We start from the raw sequence: 14,315 nt of genomic DNA on the forward strand, positions 1-14,315 counted from the left end.
TCAGATATTTGCCTATGGAGAAGGAATATAGAAATCTGACCAATAAACAGATTCCCATATAAGCCCCATATGCCTTGACCAAGGTTATGTTCATGAAAAATAAGTCAGACTACATCCAAATAAGTGAGAAAGAAAAATGAGGTTGCCTAAACCCAAATTTCGTTTTTTTTTTTTTCTGTTGTGCATAGGTTATATGTAAACAAACCCAAATTTCTTGATCTCCTAAAGTTCACAGCCATCACTATGGGAAACTGCTCAAATTTTCTTGCACCCAACTGTCAGCTTTGAGGCCACAAATAGAAACCTGGCATTTTGTGGAAGGGAAGGACAACCCCCACTGGTCATCTGACCATCTCTTCTAACTCTCTTCCCTCCCAATTTTATCAGAATGATTCCTATAATCTCTTGTGCCAACAATGGCACTATCTGCCTTATTCTTTATGTTAGGTAAGGAAGCCAATGATGTCTTCACATTTTTGCTCTCAATTCTGTCTCCATCTGTTCCCCAAACTTAACTTTTCTCTTGTGGTTTTGAACTTCTAAGTTTGTACATCAAAAGCTAAATGGCCGTCCTTTTCCACTACTGTTTCCTTATTAAAAGTCATTCATGCACAACAACTTAATGGCAGGAGCAGAGCATCTGGCTGGGTCTAATCTCAAGCACCCACATCCCTGTAACCACACTAAGGACAAAGGAGGAGGTGCACTGCTGCTTGGTGCAATCACCACCGACCAGGGCTTGACCAACTGGACCCACAGATCTGCTACAAGCACTTAGGGAAACCAGGCAGACAAAAGTGCAGTTCAAGGAGTCAGGAGCACATGTTCAGGGGAGGCTGCCAGCCAGGGTCTTATCACCACAAAAGCCGGGAAGGTAGATGGTATTACCATCTACAGATGGGGGACATTGATAGAGGTTAATTGACTATATGAGGTCATAAAGCTAATAGATGGCAGCTAAGCATCCTCCCCAAGTCCATCTGATCCCAAGGCCCATGCTTTGTCCAAGGCAACACAATGTAAATATTCTTATGTGGATTACCAAAAACACCATGAAATGGAGCAACAGGTGGTTAGAAATAAAATATACAACTGTGCCATTGTTTACTATTAATATTTTTAAAAATGCAATTAGCTGATTCTTTTTTAACTTTTCAGTTAAAAAAACAACCATCTTTATGGGCAGGCATGGTGGCTTGCATCTGTGATCTCAACACTTTGGGAGGCTGAGGTGGGTGGATCACCTAAGTTTGGGAGTTCAAGACCAGCCTGGCCAACATGGTGAAACCCCGTCTCTACTAAAAATACAAAAATTAGCCAGGTATGGCGACACATGCCTGTAATCCCAGCTACTCAGGAGGCTGAGGCAGGAGAATCATTTGAACCTGGGAGGCAGAAGTTGCAGTGAACCGAGATCACACCACTGCATTCCAGCCTGGGTTACAGAGTGACACTCTGTCTCCAAAAAAAAAAAAACACCCAACCATCTTTAGCTCTTCTTTCACATGCCAAAAGAAAGAAAGAAAAAAAAAAAAGCAAACATCTTTCTTTAGCAGAAGGGGAAAAACTGTAAGAATAATGGAATTCACTGGGGTTCTGGAAACCACCCCCTTATTGCGGAATGTGGGTTACCAGGTAACGAAAATCAAGCTGTGCATTTCACTGTATTACAATTATACATCAACTGAAAAAAACAAATATATGTGTGTACAGATATGTATCTCTCTATATTATCCCTTGATTATCTGTGATGTAAAGAGAACACTAATTATTTGAAATCCCAATCCCAACTGAAATCAATTATTCAATATCTATCAGAGCAGGTAGAAGAGAGCTTTTAGTTCCAAACTCCCTAAATAATAAAGTGGAGAAGTGGTCTTGAAGAGTCTTTCAATCAATTCTCCCCACATTCAGGCAGCCATTAGCCATTCCACAAACAAGATGTTACAACATTTAATAACCAGTTTTGTTTTGATCATTCTTAATAGAAATTTTAAAAAACAAACAAAAATGTTGCTTATGGTGTAACAACGATCCTGATCTAAAAACTCAAGGTCTCAAATGAGTAAGTTCCCTTCCCACAATGCGACTTGTTTTCTAAGGCCTACGTGAGCTGTGTGTCAAACCAAATAAACCTTGTACACATTTTGTACACCTTTGCACTATAAATTATCCTTTTCGTTGTGACAAGACTACAACACATTTAATAGCAAAAGAATTGGTAAGAAGCAAAATTCAAAAAGTAGGGCTGTAGTTATTATTCTGCCAGTCATCAACTTTGCTGTCAAAGCTGTTTAAAAAAAGGTCTACAAAAATATTTCAATAGTCTCTCCAGTATTAAATACCTGAGCAGCTTATTTTTCTTACATACCGATACTCTATGTAAGTTGAAGGCAGGTGCTATGGTGAGAAAGAATTAAAATTCAGTATTTTCTGCCAGACAGAACTACAATTTCTATGCTGGTGAGAAATGGGGACTGTTAATTCACTCAACAAGCACAGAAAACATACAACCTCTCTGCCTCCTCAAAGAGCACCCACAGGCCCAAGACACACCTTGAACTAACCTAGAAGCTGGATGTCCTTGAGAAGATTTACTTCTTCCAGGTTTGATAAAGAGAAATATCTTTAGCCCTGTCAAGCAAGCAGTAAAGCTCCTTGATTGTACCTTAAAGGGAGTGAGAATGTTTCGGCTCATTTGCATTTTAAAGGGTACTCTTTCATGATCTTTCACACTTGTAATAGATGTCTAAACCGTTAAATTACTATTTCTTTTCTTAGCCTGAAAGTGGATGCAGACTAAGAGCGTGGCCTCTCCCATTGTTCTTTACCCTAAGTCAGCCCCTGAACAATACTGACAGCTGCTATCAAACCAGGCTGCATTTACTCTGTGCGCAGCTGCTGCTTGTAGGAACAGACAGTCTCTCGGTACCTCCTCCCCTCTGGGGAGACAGGTTGACACACTGCATGTTCAATGAAGGGGTGCAAAGGTCCACTGAATTGTCAACCCAATTTTATGCTACTTCAATTTTCCAGGACGCACACAATTCCTTTCAGGCAAAAATCAAGCATATGCCACAGCATGAAACTTAAGGTGTGGGATAATTATTGATCACTACAAACTTGAAAAGAGACTTCGGACATAAATTCATATACTAATCCAAAAATTACAATGACAAAAACCGCACATGCTGCATGCCGAAGACACGCAATGGGCAAGTCTCGCTTGCATTGCGCCTGATTCACCACTTTGGTTTACTGTTGCCAAGGTATCCAGAGCTAACCTGCCTTTATAATAACCTCCAAAACATTTTTCCTGGACTAAAGCCATTTGTAAAATTAGAAATTCATTTGCCCTTCTAAAAAGATCTGCTATTTTTATTCTCCAATTCAGCTCAAAATGGGTATTACCTATGAACATCTGGTTAATGCGATTTCCTCCTTCCTAAGTGTAGGTGCAAAGCAGATTCACAAGAGCTGGGCGGTGCCTTTGAGAATTTAAACGTCAGAGTTTTACCATCAAGAAATTATATGTCGAAATGTAGAGTCTATCAGAAAACAAACATGTTCCACAAAGTTTAACTGGGTACTTGAGAACTGCTTTGCATATGTTTTCCTTTAATCAAAACAGGCTTTTCCATCCTCATTCATTTGGGTGAAAAAATTCTGTGCTTGAGCTACAAGTACAATTCACTATTAGTCTTTGCTAATCAAACACAGTACATGCGAAAGTACCAGTGAATATTTGATTTGATCTCTGAAATAAAGCAATTCATTACACAAGAAAAGGGTACAGAAGGCAGTAGACAAATGCAGATGTAATTGTGTTTTTTGTTGAATGTGATTAGAGAGCCCAATAAGTAACAGTCAAAAATGTGATACTGAAGGAGGGGGAAGGCAGTGCCTGGATCTGGGGGGAAAAGGAGGGAGAATTGTTTATGCAGAGCTAAGCTGTCAAGTGTAATAAAGCAGCTTGAATAAAATTTAAGCTGAAAATCCACTGAAGCTCCCCATTTCAGGGAGGAAAAAGCTATTAAAAGGAAATGAAGGTCACCCTCCTAGTTTATTTCACCTAATTGACTGCCAATAGCTTACCACAGACAACCCAACTGCAGATCTGCAATTGAGAAACTGATGAAAGGAGAGTTTTCAAGCTGAGGCTCATTCTTTAATCCTCCTTGGCTCTTATGTTTTTTCTCCATCTCCAGTTGGGATGTAATTTTAAGCCCTGATGGATTAACTGGTTCCATTGTCTGTGGCCGTCATTGGACTATGGCACTCTTAATCCGTACAGCAGCATGTCTAATTATCATTACAAAGTGTCTGAGGGAACTATAAAGACCAGCAGGGCATCATCTCACAAGCAATTAACATAAATTGATAAATGAGTGATTTGAATCTGCTCAAGGCACTCACATATGAATAAAATCAGAAAGGACAGCCCCTTGTTTCAGCTCCTTCTTTGGCTTAGTCTGGAAGGGGACGAACACATGAGAACCATCCCAGGTCCTGCAGTGGGGGGGCAGGGGATGAACTCATGCAGGGGATGGAATGCACGGTTCACCAGATTCATTAATGCAGAGCAAATGACTTGTGATTGACAACCAGTGGCCAGCACGGAGCACTAACTGAACTCAACAGAGGAGAGCAGAACTCCGGTGAAAGGCCAGGGAGCACTAGGGCAGACAATTAACGCTTCTTCCACGGCAAGAGAGCGCTCTTTTCATTGGTGTGTGACTTAAAAATTCATGAAAGAGGCACAAGAAAGAACAAGAGCCAACAGTTATATAGGTTCGAATACCCCAGAAAGCAAAAGGCAAAAAGCAAGGATAACGAAATGAAATGATAATTCAGAGACCCATTTTGACCTCATTGTGATCTAACATTGTAAGACAGAAGTGAGGAAAGTATTTAAAATTCTAACCTAAAGCTTTTACTAGACTAATGAAGCAAGGGTGGTTTAGGTATCACAGGATGAACCACATTTATTTTCCCACTTAAAAGTAGATTTAGGGCCGGGCAAGGGGGGTGCCTGTCTTTGGACCTAGCTACTCAGGAAGCTAAGGCAGGAGGATCACTTGAGTTCCAGGCCAGACTAGGCAAAATACCAAGACCCTGGCCTGTTTAAAAAGAATTTTTTTAATTAATAGATTTATTTTTTGTCCCCTCCTAAAATGCTTCTCCTGTCATCTTCCTTATGCTAAGCACTCTTCCTCCATATACCTTAGCACACCCCAAGTCTCTTCTTCCCACCCTTAACAAATAGGTCAACGTTAAGCTACACAAATACACACACACACACACACACACACACACACACACGTAAAGCCATCAAATTAATAAGAAATGAAAGCTGGTTATACACACTGTAGGAGGTAGACCTGGTAGGCCACGTACCCCGATGATGGCATTCAACTCTGCCATGGTCACCTGTTTGGCACGTTCGACAGCCTGGGCCACCTGTTGTTGATGCTTTGAAAACAAGGAGAAGAAAGGGCATTAGCAACAGCCAAGAACTTCACTGTATATTCTAATAATAAAAAGTCAAATGCTGTGTGCAATGCAGGCTGAAGTAGAAGGGTTTAAATGCAGAATTTCTCAACCACATTTTATTTTCACAGAACATAGATAGGGAAAGAAAAACTGAGAATGGCGCTGCCCTTTATTTCTAAACAACACCAGTCACCACTTCTGGCTGTAAATTTCAGCTTGGAATGGTAGAAAACAAAAAAGGACATAAAGAATGGTAACATAGGACCTTAAAAAATAAATAGAACAGAATTTGGAAGATCGCCCTTGTTCACAAAGGGGGTTCACAAGTTTACAGTAATTTTAAAATATCCATTTCACAGCCAGGTGCAGTGGCTCATGCTGTAATCCCAGCACTTTGGGAGGCCAAGACAGGGTGAGCCCAGGAGTTCAAGACCAGCGTGGGCAACATGGCGAAACACTGTCTCCATTTTTAAAATAAATAAATAAAATACCCATTTTAATACCTAAAACTTTAACATTAAATCCGTTGATCACTTGTCTGATCAACCAATCTTGACCCACCAGTCATTTTCGGAAACTCCTGGAATTCCTCTCATTCTTTTACAGCCTTTTGATTCTTTACCCTCCACAAGGCAAAGGAAGGACTCCAGCCTCAGTTCAGAGATGGAAACTCACCCCACACCTCCCAACTCCACCCACAAATAAAAACAAAGCCATAAATTTACATTGGGAGGCATGAGAATGTAACATAGAGCCCTGGATCACTAAAGTCTAACAACTACTGATACATTCAAAAGGCAGACAAATCTATTGTCATATCAGACAGACAAAGGTTATGCTGGAAGAGGCTGTTACAACAATAATGAGATGGTGACCATCCGGCATGGAGCAACAGATGCCAACCAGGATACCCAGTATTCCAACTCCTAGGCCAATAAGCTTTCCACCCTGCATGAAGATGCATTCATCCCGTGCACACTTAGAACACATTACAGCATTTACTAGCTTATATCCAGAAGGAAGGTAAACTTTTCAAGGCAAAGCTAAAATACAATAGTCTTGAGTCAATTTCATAGATTACTCATATAGATTTCCCCTCTCAAAGAATGTTAAGATTAAACCTCTATGACTTTGTAACTAAATAAAATAGCTTATACATGCATATGACTCAGTAAGTTAATATATTTTGGACTATTATAATCCATCCCTTCAAGGACAGCATTAAGACAACTGCCTTGATACATAAGTACAAAAGAACTATCTGCTTCCATAGTAAAGTCTACCTTGATGAAACCATTTTTAAAAGTCAGTATGAGAACAGCTTTCTATTTAAAAGATATAAAAGACACCTGAATTTTCAGTAGCTCTCAAGCTTATGCTACTTAAAGCGAAAGCTGTACATTGGATAGTCATTTTGCAGTTTTCCACAGGAAAAAAAAAATTAATTTGGGGGTTGAGCTATTGTCACCATTTCTACAGTGTGCCCTCAGATGGGTTGGATAGACTAGCAGGGGGTTTACACACTTCAGCTGTAACAGATGTTCTTCACACTTGTTCCTTGTGATAAAATTAACATCTTAAAACTAGCTAATTTGCAAACACAGAAGCAACATAATTGCACTTTAACAGCTGAACAGTTTTACTTACTTCCTGAGACAGAAATGGGATGACTTGTGCACAAATCGTATTCAATCTCTTGGCGATTTCAGTCTATAAAGACAAAGCCATACAAATGTTTAGAATACTTCACAATCAGTTCAGAAAGGTAAAACTTCATACCTCTAACACTTTAGTCCTCTTCTCCCTTGCTCTGGAAATGTGTATAAAATGGTTTCCCCAGGTTATGTTACTAATACTTATCTTGAAATAAACAGTAGATATTAATCCCACTTGCAAAGTAAGCCACAACTGCACATTTTATTGGTCACATAATAAGAGATAATGAGTAGTTTGATTGAGTTGGAAAATCTAGGTGGTTTAAGGCTACATTATCATTTAATATGGTGACTATAGATATAGATATAGATATAGATATTTTTTTTTTCCAGGCTGGAGTGCAGTGGCAAGGTCTCGGCTCACCTCAAGCTCTCCCTCCTGGGTTCACACCCTTCTCCTGCCTCAGCCTCCCAAGTAGCTGGGACTACAGGCGCCCGCCACCACACCCGGCTAATTTTTTTGCATTTTTAGTAGAGACGGGGTTTCACCATGTTAGCCAGGATGGTCTCGATCTCCTGACCTCGTGATCCGCCCGCCTTGGCCTCCCAAAGTGCTGGGATTACAGGCGTGAGCCACTGCGCCCGGCCAAGTGTACTTTTTCAATGATGGCACACCATGACACATTTATGTCATTATTGCAAGATCATTCAAGCGGGTGTCAGAAGCCGCTGCAGCTGCAGCACTGTCAAAGCAGTCCAGCTTTCAAAGATGAGGTCTAAGGTGATAGAGTAGAAGAAAGGCCTGCTGACCTCTTTCCCACTTGTCCCAGCTCTTGTACAACTGAGACAGGATTTTATTGTTCATAGGCTTCCCCAAGTCTCAAACTTTCAAACAAACCAAGAAAACATTCCAGTCTAGAGGGTGATGGTCAAGTCATGATATCCTGAGTATTCTGAAAGTTTCACCACAGTTCAGTATCAAACTCAAAGACCTCACCGACAGGGCCCAGGGGTCAGCTGAACATAATAAAAGGTGTCCTTAGTGTCTATAGCACGAGCTGTTTTAAAGAAAGCAGGAAAGGCCGGGTGTGGTGGCTCATGCCTGTAATCCCAGCACTTTCAGAGGCCAAGGCGGGTGGACTACGAGGTCAGGAGTTCAAGACCAGTCTAGCCAAGATGGTGAAACCCCGTCTCTACTCAAAATACAAAAATCAGCTGGGCGTGATGGTGGGCGCCTGTAATCCCAGCTACTCAGAAGGCTGCGGCAGAGAACTGCTTGAACCAGGGAGGTGTAGGCTGCAGTAAGCCAAGATCATGCCACTGCACTCCAGCCTGTGTGACAGTGAGACTCCATCTCAAAAAATAAAGAAGGCTGGAAAAACCTTTGCTCCACTCCACATCCACAGCAGTCCCTCTGCTACAAGGGACAAAAACTGGCAAGAGAGGGAACAGAGGGTACTCTACTAGCCTAGGGGAGGGTCCACCTGCAGCACCTCCAACACCCTACAGCAATGCAAAGCAGCTCTGCTTTCCTCTACCTGGGAAGAACCAGTTCTGCTTTTTTAAAAAAGAAAAAAAAAAAAAGTCATCTGTAAAGAGGCCCATCCTTGACCTTATTTATTTCATCATTTTGTCAATGCTTACTAAATGCCACCTGTATTACTGAATTAAGCAATGAAAAGGATCACAAGAAAAAAACTTAAAAGCACGCAGTCCATGACCTTGAGAAATAGAGAACGGAAAAAGACAAAGTAGAAACCCCCCAGGAACAAAGTCGAGCCTGCGGTGAGCTGAGATCGCGCCACTATGCTCCAGCCCAGGCGACAGAGCAAGACCCTGTCTCAAAAAAAAAAAAAGAAAGAAAAAGAAAAAAGAACAAAACCCCAGGAACTTTACAATCAAGCATACAAAAAACAGCAGCCTTGTATCTTCTAAGATGATTTGAATTAACTAAGCAAAGTCTTTGGTTTTATAAGATTGGATTTAGTCTGACCCAACCCAATTCTCCCTGATCACCAATGAGACAAGGTTACAGACAGACCATGCCTTGGACAAAATGTACTAGAAGGGGAAATGAGTGGTAGAGAGAGGAAGCCCATGCAGGACCTTGCTTTAGCCAGCGAGGCAGATATATGCAAAAAGGGTGCAGCTGTACCAGGTACAAAAACAGAACTGGGTCAGCCCCACCCAGTTCATTTGATCACAGCCACCCACTCAAGCTACCTCAAGGTCATGGCTCTCCTCGAAAGCATGGGCAAGGCTTTCCTTTGCAACAGGGTTCTGCACTATCTATTTGAGTGCATGTAAAGGAGTAGAGATGCCTTTGGTAGGTATCCTACTTAGGTCCCTGCTCCCATCTCCTACCTACCACACATTCCTGCAATATTCTGTACATTCCTCTTCCCGGAAATTCACACTGAAGGTTTCCAATTTTAAAAATGATATATGCTCACTTTGAACTCATACACATGCACACAGATGTATGCTCACTTTGAACTCATACACAAGCACACAGATGTATATACAGAAATATAAAAGAAAGCTAAAATAACCCTGAGCCCAACATCCAAGGATAAGCATGGGTAACATACTGGTGATTTTAGGATACCATCATTCCAGGTTCTCACTTATGTGCACAGAAGCCCAGAGTGAGAGAGACACATTTTAATACCAAGGGGTTTCTGTTACATACCCTGCCTTTCTATAATTTGTTAATCAAACGTGTCATGGACACCACCCCAGTCAATACAGATTAACAAGTACCTTGAAATATTCCACCATATAAGCATATAGATGTGTAAGTACTATTGACACCAGTGAATATTTATCTTTCATTTAATTTTGCACAATTAACGACTCTGTGTCAAATAAGCCTCCACACAGATCTCCAAAAGGAATCCCTAAGATGTGAAACTGCTGAGTCAAAGTGTATGCATATTTTAAGTTGCAATGCATGCTGCCAAACTGCCCAGCAGAAAAGCTGTACCAATTATTGCGAGTTCAGGAGGGTTCCTGCTCTCCCACCCAGTGTCAATATTGGGTTTTGTTGACCTTTCTTTAATCTTCATCCATCTAACGGATTAAAAAATAACCTCATTTTTATTTGCATTACTTGAATTCTTCCTCCAGTTAAACATCTTTTCATGTATTTATTGCTCCACTCTATGTTTCCCTTCTCCATTCTTCCATTGTTGTTCAATCATTTTTGTCCTTTGGTGGTGCTTCCTCGAATGCGACAAATATTAACCCTTTATCAGAATTTGCTCAGCTTGCCACTTGTCTTTCAACCTTGCTTAATATGAATTTTTTGCTGTATAGAACTTAAGTATGTGGTCAAACGAAAGCATTTTCTTTCTATGCTCCAGGCCTTTAGGTAAAGATTAGAACACACCAATATCATAAAAGCCATTCTTACTTTTCTTCTAGTGTGCTATGGCTGCACTTTTTATACTTAACTATTTGATTTAACTGGAATTTATTCTGGTTTAAGAAAAGATGCCCTCATCTTTAACTATGATAGCAACTATGTGTTACTACCTAGAATGGCATCAAAGTAGACTTGAACATGGTCGGAGGACAGTTAAGATCCAGTCTGAATGAAATGAACTTGTAAACCTTTAATAATATTAAAGTTATCAAAAATAAAATAAAGAAAAGAAAGACATATGAAAGCAAAGGCAATGAATACAGTGGTCTCTCAGTATCTGTGAGGGATTGGTTCAGAATCCCCCATGGAAACCAAAATCTAAGGATGCTCAAGTCCTTTATATAAAATGATGTATTTGCATATAACCTATGCACATCTACCCATACACTTTACATCATCTCCAGATTACTTAAAATACCTACTACAATGTAAATCCTAGGTAAATGGTGGTTGTATTATTTAGGAAATAATGACAAGAAAAAAGGCTGTACATGTTCACTACAGATGCAATTTTTTTTTTTTTTTTTTTTTTTTGAGACAGAGTCTCGCTCTGTCACCTAGGCTGGAGTGCAGTGACACAATCTTGGCTCACTGCAACCTCCACCTCCCGGGTTCTAAGGAACTCTCCTGCCTCAGCCTCCCAAGTAGCTGGGATTAAAGGCACGTGTGCCACCACGCCCGGCTAATTTTTTGTATTTTTAGTAAAGACGGGGTTTCACCATGTTGAACAGGCTGATTTTAAACTCCTGACCTCAAGTGATCCATCTGCCTCAGCCTCCCAAAGTGCTAGGATTTATAATCCTAGCATGAGCCACTGTGCCCGGCCGACGCAATGTTTTAAAAAAAAAAAAGTATTTTCAAACCATGCTTAGCTGAATACACAGATGCGGAAGCCACAGATACAAAGGGCCGACTGTACTAGGTAAGTTGGGTTAGACTGGATAAGCCTGAAACAGGAGGAGAAAAGTTAGAAATCAAAGCTCAACCTGATGAAAAACATCAAAAGCCATACCATATGTTCTGGAAATTCTACATAAATGGTCTGGAGAAGAAGCAAATAGGAGCAATAGAGGAGAGTCTTACCCAAGACTTCCCCTCTGTCTGCCAGGTCTCTAAACCCTAATCTTAAACTATCCTGACAAGCCAGCTTGACTTTTGAGCCAGAAAATCTAAATCCAAGTCTTGGACTGTTCTACTAACAAGCTGGTTTACCCCAGAAAAGGCGCTGATGTCCTCTGAAATACCCTGGCTCCTTCATCTGCACAACCTACCTCCTGGCAGGTGAGGGTACAGAGCTTGCCCAACAATGCTCTGTGAGTCCTAAAACATCACTAGCTCCCCAAGAGGCCTTCATAAACATCTTCCCTTCAAATAGTCTGGATTGCAGCAGCATACAAACTGGCAATAATTCTTAGTATTATCTCTTGCTTCAACAAAAGGGTATTCTGGTAAGATCCTTAATTTAGCACAAATTAACAAGTCTTGTAGTGACTTTATTTTATTTATGTATTTATTTATCTATATATTTATTTTTTAGATGGAGTCTTGCTCTGTCACCAGGCTGGAGTATAGTGGAGCCATCTTAGCTCACTGCAACCTCCGACTCCCTCGTTCAAGCAATTCTCCTGCCTCAGCCTCCCGAGTAGCTGGGATGACAGGCACGTGCCACCACACCTGGCTAATTTTTCTATTTTTAGTAGAGATGGGGTTTCACCATGTTGGCCAGGATGGTCTCGATCTCCTCATCCTCATGATCCGCCCACCTCAGCCTCCCAAAGTGGTGGGATTACAGGCATGAGCCACCGCGCCCGGCCTCTCATAGTGACTCCTACCCATGCTTCTATTCCTGATCGGAGTGTGCTGGCAGGTTAACCTGGATATCTGACCCTGCTGCCTTCCACCTCTTGCAAAGGCTAGACAACTCCAGTGAAAAACTGAGGGGTAACTATTTCCCACCTAGAAATCATTTTCCTACCCAATGATGAATACCTATTTGGTACCCACTAAGTCATAATGCTTATAAACTTTCCCTGTGCCTAGATTTTTGATACTGTGTAAGGCAACAACAATAAATCTGCATTCAAGAGCTATCCACAAACCAAATCTGCATGAAACCCTCCACCCAGAAATGTAAGCAGCAGGATGAAGGCTCCAGCAACAAGCCTTTCTTCATGGATGGCCACCACCTACTGAGGCAGCAGGAAGCAGGAGTCCAAATTACCTGTCTACAACAGTCTTTCATTCTCCTTACCCATGCCAACTCTCCTCACTGATTTGCATGTGGTCATACAGTTAGCCCTCATCATCCAAAATTAGGGTTTGCATCTTGGCCAACTACTACTAGGTGTTCTATGTTAAGTCACTTAAACCACTGGGTCCCAACCAGGTCTCTTACTTAACAGGATTACCACCAATCTACTTCAGAGTTCCATCAAAATCGAGTGAGCTGATGAGCTGGTATGTAAGCTAAGGTATACTATTCCAAAGTGCTGTACAAATATGAGAGATCTTCCCAATCCTTCAAGGCCTGCCTCAAATTCACTGAGAAGCTGCCTTTCCCCCATAACACCAATAAACACACTCTTCTCTAGGCCCTTCAAGATCCTCCACAGCACTTACTGTCATTTGGTAAACTAAACCTATGTGCTTAAAAATCACCATGTCATACAAAGAAAGCTCCCATACAGTTTCTTCACCGCTTTCTACATAAAAGCCTTCTCAACGTAACAAGATGGGAAGCATTAGGAGAACACGACTCCTACCAAATACTGTGACACATTTCTTTGCTGTACCTCCCCTACTAAAACTGATGCCAGGGCACATATTTAATACACTTTCAGAGTCATGCCTCTATGAACCAAAACTTAATATCCATGCACCCCTAAATTCAATGGCCAAGGTGCAACCAGATAAACCATTACTAAACAGTGCTAGAGAAAGGATGTTCGCAAAAAAATAAAAACAAAATCATACGTTGGTAAGTATACAATTCATGTACATGTATGGTTTTATCTTTTTATTTTATTATTATTATTTTTTGAGACAGTCTCACTCTGTCGCCCAGGCTGGAGTGCAGTGGCGCGATCTCGGCTCACTGCAAGCTCTGCCTCCTAGGTTCATGCCATTCTCCTGCCTCAGCCTCCTGAGTAGCTGGGACTACAGGCGCCTGCCACCACGCCCGGCTGATTTTTTTGTATTTTTAGTAGAGACAGGGTTTCACCGTGTTAGCCAGGATGGTCTCCAACTCCTGACCTTGTGATTCGCCGGTCTCGGCCTCCCAAAGTGCTGGGATTACAGGTATGAGCCACCATGCCCAGTTACATGTATGTTTTAACTGAGCGGAAATATGGCCAAGGACTTCAGAGACCAGCAATCAATCAAACTCTAGTGTATTCTGCGACTTTTAAATTCAAGATATGGCTGGCCGGGCGTGGTGGCTCACGCCTCTAATATATATATATACAGATATGGTCTTCCGAGTAGCTGAACTTAAGAGTTTAGGGTTCTATAATTCCTAAAACCACCTTTCCTACTTCTCACACTTTGTCTAACTGCAATACGGAAGAGCCCACTCCTCAGCGCCTGCACACTTCCCCACTACACATACAGTAGTGCATGAGTGCTGTTTGAAGCTCAAAACAGGGCGAGGACTGCTTAAGAGTAATTGCCCATTGGCCTCAAAGCAATCCAATGGCACCTTGCCCAAAGTCAGCTTAGGGAGGGGAAACTCCACCAGCATT

At 41.4% G+C, this 14,315-nt stretch overlaps 1 protein-coding gene across 4 annotated transcripts in view; it reads right to left on the reverse strand.

Moving 5' to 3' along the window:
- TLE1 (TLE family member 1, transcriptional corepressor) overlaps positions 1 to 14,315 on the reverse strand; it is a 105,070-nt gene that overhangs the window by 63,137 nt on the left and 27,618 nt on the right. For 2 of the 4 annotated variants that reach the window (XM_032164367.2, XM_032164365.2), the window contains exons 5-6: positions 7,141 to 7,203; positions 5,368 to 5,472 (exon numbers count right to left, since the gene is read on the reverse strand). In XM_032164367.2, coding sequence (XP_032020258.1) covers positions 5,368 to 5,472; positions 7,141 to 7,203 — 168 coding nt within the window. The remainder of the gene's footprint in view (positions 1 to 5,367; positions 5,473 to 7,140; positions 7,204 to 14,315) is intronic. The other 2 variants (XM_032164370.2, XM_032164368.2) reach the window with 1 other exon arrangement.

This window comes from Hylobates moloch, unplaced genomic scaffold (genome assembly GCF_009828535.3).
Source record: "Hylobates moloch isolate HMO894 unplaced genomic scaffold, HMol_V3 SCAFFOLD_10, whole genome shotgun sequence".
Lineage (NCBI taxonomy): Eukaryota > Metazoa > Chordata > Mammalia > Primates > Hylobatidae > Hylobates > Hylobates moloch.